The 4,522-nt window shown below is 57.1% G+C and overlaps 1 protein-coding gene across 1 annotated transcript in view; it reads left to right on the top strand.

Moving 5' to 3' along the window:
- LOC102037229 (nuclear receptor ROR-beta-like) overlaps positions 1–4,522 on the top strand; it is a 5,870-nt gene that overhangs the window by 611 nt on the left and 737 nt on the right. The window contains exons 3-8 of the mRNA XM_014309611.2: positions 31–444; positions 1,235–1,356; positions 1,603–1,735; positions 2,763–2,870; positions 3,509–3,619; positions 4,231–4,343. Coding sequence (XP_014165086.1) covers positions 31–444; positions 1,235–1,356; positions 1,603–1,735; positions 2,763–2,870; positions 3,509–3,619; positions 4,231–4,343 — 1,001 coding nt within the window. The remainder of the gene's footprint in view (positions 1–30; positions 445–1,234; positions 1,357–1,602; positions 1,736–2,762; positions 2,871–3,508; positions 3,620–4,230; positions 4,344–4,522) is intronic.

The raw sequence follows: 4,522 nt of genomic DNA, 5'->3' as shown, positions 1-4,522 counted from the left end.
TGACGCCGCCGCCTCTCCCCCCCGGGGCAGCGGTGAAGTTCGGCCGCATGTCCAAGAAGCAGCGGGACAGCCTCTACGCCGAGGTGCAGAAGCACCAGCAGAGCCAGGAGCAGAGCGGCGGCGCCAAGGACGAGCCCGAGCCCCTGAGCCGCGTCTACACCACGAGTGTCAGCAGCGGCCTCTCGGACCTGGATGACATCTCCACGCTGTCCGACGGGCTCCTCTTTGACTTCCCCCTGACCCCTGATGGCAGCAGCACCTACTACAACCTGGACCTGCTGGCCTCGGCCCAGCCCTCGCCCGACCAGTCCAGCCTGGACGTGGCTGATGCCACGCTCATCAAGCAGGAATCTCTCTACGAGCTGATGCTGGAGCCGGCGCTGCTGGCACACGGGGCGCTGGAGGGCGCCCAGCTGCCCCCTGACATCTCTGTCCTGGAGATTGGTGAGTGCCAGGGCGGTGCAGGGCAAGTGTGTGGCCACGAGGACGAGTCAGTGAGTCAAAGGATGCAGGAGGGATCCATCCCTCCACTTACACTTGGAATGGGAGTGAGTCCTTCCCCAGAGCCAAACCTGCCCCGGGGGATACAGTGATGGCATCCCTGGGGGTACCAAGGGCATCCCTGGGGTGCATCCCTGCTGCCACCCCAGCACCTTGCAGGACACACCCAGCCCTGGGGACACACACCTGGTCTAGGGGCAGGTGTCCTTGCCCATGGCAGGGGGTTGGACTGAGATTTAAGATGAATAAGTGGATGGGATTTAAGCTTCCAACCCAAACCATTCTGAGCATCCCTGGAATACTGAGCATCCCTGGGGCTACCAATAGCATCCCTGAGACATTGAGCACCTCTGGGGGTACCAATAGCACCTCTGGGGGTACCAATAGCATCCCTGGGGGTACCAGTAGCATCCCTGGGGGTACCAGTATCATCCCTAGGGTATTGAGCATCCCTGGGGATAACAGTAACATCCCTGGGGATACCCACAGCATCCCTGGGGATGAGCCCAGCCTCAGTTCCTGGAGCAGCCCCAAGGCTCCCTGTGGAGCTCAGCACACCCAAGGTCTGTGGCACATCCCTTGCTTACTTTAGGCTCAGCCCCTGCTGCCCCATCTGTCCTCACACCCTGTGAGAGCCCCACCACCCCTCCAGCCCTCAGCCCCAGCAGCCCCAGAGCCAGGGCAGGGCTGGGGGGCCCAGGTCTCACCTCCTGCTGTCCCCCCTCCCCTGCAGACCGAGTGGCCCAGAACGTGGTGAAGTCCCACCTGGAGACGTGCCAGTACACAACGGAGGAGCTCAAGCGCCTGGCCTGGAGCCTCTACTCCCCCGAGGAGGTCCGTGCCCTGCAGAGCAAGGTGAGTGCCACTGCCACAGCTCCCCAGCCCAGCCACTGGCCCCTGGGGCTCTGCTGGGTGAAGAGGGGTCAGTGCTTGGGAGCTGCCCAGAGGGGGAGTTTGCTGTGACAGCTCACAGCCCAGGTGTCCCAATGCCACCATCCCCCATGGATGGCACAGCACTGGGGTCTCATCCCTGCCCTTGGGGGTGACAGAGCTGGGGTCCCAGGGTGCCAGCACTCCCTGAGAGTGTCCCCTGTGGCACAGAGCTGCGAGGCCATGTGGCAGCAGTGCTCGCTGCAGATCTCCAACGCCATCCAGTACGTGGTGGAGTTCGCCAAGCGCATCGACGGCTTCATGGAGCTCTGCCAGAACGACCAGATCATCCTCCTGAAAGCCGGTAAGGGGGGAGCCCCACCACTCCCCTGCCACCCCCTGAGTGTCCTGCCACCCCCACCCCTCTCCTGAGCAGCAGCCGTGGGGCCAGAAGCAAATCCCATCTCTTCTCTTGGCTGGTGCTTTCCTTTTTGGGGTCCCCCCCCCCAGCTGCCCCAGTTCTCCCAGTGCTGGGGGAGCAGGTGCTGGGCTGGCAGGAGCTGCAGGTCACGTCCAAGGGTGATGGTGAAGGGGGGCACGTGGGGAGTGCCTGCCTGAGGCAGAGGCTTTTCTCCATGGCCGCCCTCATCCAAATGTCACCCAGAAACTGGGATGGAAACGAGAACAGAAGGTTTTCCTCTGGGAGAAGGGGTGCCAAACTCAAACAGGAGCAGGGAGGATTGAGAGAAAAGGATCGGTCTCTTCTCCCAGCAAGAGACTGGGGAGAGGAGGATGATGGCAGCGCACACCCACGTCCCCCACCCTTCCATCTGCCCAAGCTGGCAATGCCGTGCCCAGGCCAGGGAGCTGAATGTGCAAAATCCCCAAAACACTGGGAAAACCTCAGAGTTTCTCATCTGTCAGAGCTGGGGAGCTGAGATTAGCCCCCTGCCCTGGGGACACGTGCCAGCGGGGTGCTGTACCCCAAAGCCAGAGCTGGCTGTGCCTGAAGCGCTGGAGTTTAACTCATTCTTTCATTTCTTCCTTCCATTTTCTTTTTATTTATTTTGTTTTCACCCTTTCCTCTCTCTTGGTGCTCCACCACGACCTCGGTCTCTCTGTGCCTGGCTGCCAATGACTGGATAATATTTCCCTTTGGTGAAATATTGTGGTCACAATTGGACACCTAAAAAAAACCCCAACCAATCCCAAAAACCAAACTGGATTTGTTGAAATACCCATCCTGCTCTTGGGAATGAACAATCTGGACCTCAAACGTGCACTGGGGGCTTTCCTCTTTCTTACATTTGGTCCTGGGGTGATGGAAACCCCCTGACCTTCCCCACCCTGCCCTGCCCTGCCCTCGTCTGCGCTCTCTCTGCCTACATCAGGTTGCCTCGAGGTGCTCCTGATCCGCATGATCCGCGCCTTCAACCCCCTGAACAACACCGTCCTCTTCGAGGGCAAGTTCGGTGGCATGCAGATGTTCAAATCTCTCGGTAAGGGCTCCTGCTGCCCCTCCCTTGGGGCTCTCCTTCTTCTCCTCCTTTCTCCTTCTTCCTTCTCCTCCTTCCATCTCCTCCTTCCATCTCCTCCTTTCTCCTCCTTCTTTCTCCTCCTTCTTTCTCCTTCTTTCACCTTTTCTTCCCCTTCTTTCTTTCCCTTCCTTCCTTCCTTCCTTCCTTCCTTCCTTCCTTCCTTCCTTCCTTCCTTCCTTTCTCTGTTCCTTCCTTCCTTCCTTCCTTCCTTCCTTCCTTCCGTCTTTCCTTCCTTCCTTCCTTCCTTCCTTCCTTCCTTCCTTCCTTCCTTCCTTCCTTCCCTCCCTCCCTCCCTCCCTCCCTCCCTCCTTCCCTCCTTCCTCTTTCCTTTCCTTTCTCTGTCTTTCGCCTTCTTACTTTCTCCTTCTTCTCCTCCTCTTCCTCCCCCTATCCTCTGTTTTCCCTGTCCCTCTCCTCTCCCTCTGGAACCCAGACAAGGCTGGAATTTGCCAGGTGAGTGCCCAGGACTCCTCTCCATCCATCTCCTCTCCCAAAACCTTTCCAAGCTCCGGGTGCCGCTGGGCTCTGCTGCTGGGTGGGCAGAGCAGTGACAGTGACAGTGACAGTGACAGTGACGTGTCCCTGCTGTCCCCTCTCAGGCTGTGACGACCTCATCGGCGCCGTGTTTGAGCTGGGCAGGACCCTGTGCCGCCTGCAGCTGTCGGACGAGGAGCTCGCCCTCTTCACTGCTGCTGTCCTGCTCTCCCCAGGTACTGGGGGCCCCCACGTCCTGTGGGGAGAGCTGAGCCCATAAACCTCCCTTGGCGGATGATTTCAGTTATTCCTGGGAAAGGAACTTGGGGGGAAAATGCATCTGAAGGTGGGGAAAATGCATCTGTCATTCCTTGGTGGGAAGAGGAACCATGTCACCCGTGGTGGGTGGGGAGCTGAGAGAGGAGCCAAGTGTCCCCAAAACCATCCTGGAGAGCAGGAAGGGTTAAAAGAGGCAGGGATCACTGCCCAGTGCCTGCGAGAGACCCTGTGGTGGCTCTGGCCCTGTGGTTGTGGGAAATGGATTAGCCTCTAATAGTGATTGTGTTCTAATAGTTAGCTTCTAATTGTGATAGCATGATTTATAGCATATATTATATGTTATAAGTTAAACATATATTATATTTAAAACCTATATTATTGTATTATATTGTATGACATTATATTGTATGACATGATATGATATGATATGATATGATATGATATTATGCATCTATGATATTGACTAAAAATAAAATAAAATTTCTTAAAACACCTCTCCATTGCCCCATCTCTAAGTCAGAAAAGAACCTCATCCATAAGTGCTCACCCTGTCCTTCCTCTCCCTCAGACCGCCCGTGGCTGACTGAGTCCAAGAAGGTGCAGAAGCTCCAGGACAAGATCTACGTGGCCCTGCAGCACGAGATCCAGAAGAAACACTCCGCTGAGGACAAGCTCTCGAAGGTAGGGGCACAGCAAACCCAGCCAGGGGAGCAGGGGCTGTCTGAGCTGGGGGATGTGGCTGGGCCAGAGCTCATGAGCCACACACATTTTGGAAAGAGAGACCCCAAACCTGTCAGAGGAGGAGAAGAATTTTTCCTTCCAAGGGTTGTGAATCTCCCTTGTGGTGCAGGCAGAGCTGC

Source organism: Geospiza fortis, unplaced genomic scaffold (assembly GCF_000277835.1).
Source record: "Geospiza fortis unplaced genomic scaffold, GeoFor_1.0 scaffold254, whole genome shotgun sequence".
Taxonomy (NCBI): domain Eukaryota; kingdom Metazoa; phylum Chordata; class Aves; order Passeriformes; family Thraupidae; genus Geospiza; species Geospiza fortis.
Note: the sequence above shows the minus strand (reverse complement) of the source record. Positions and strands in the feature narration are given on the sequence as shown.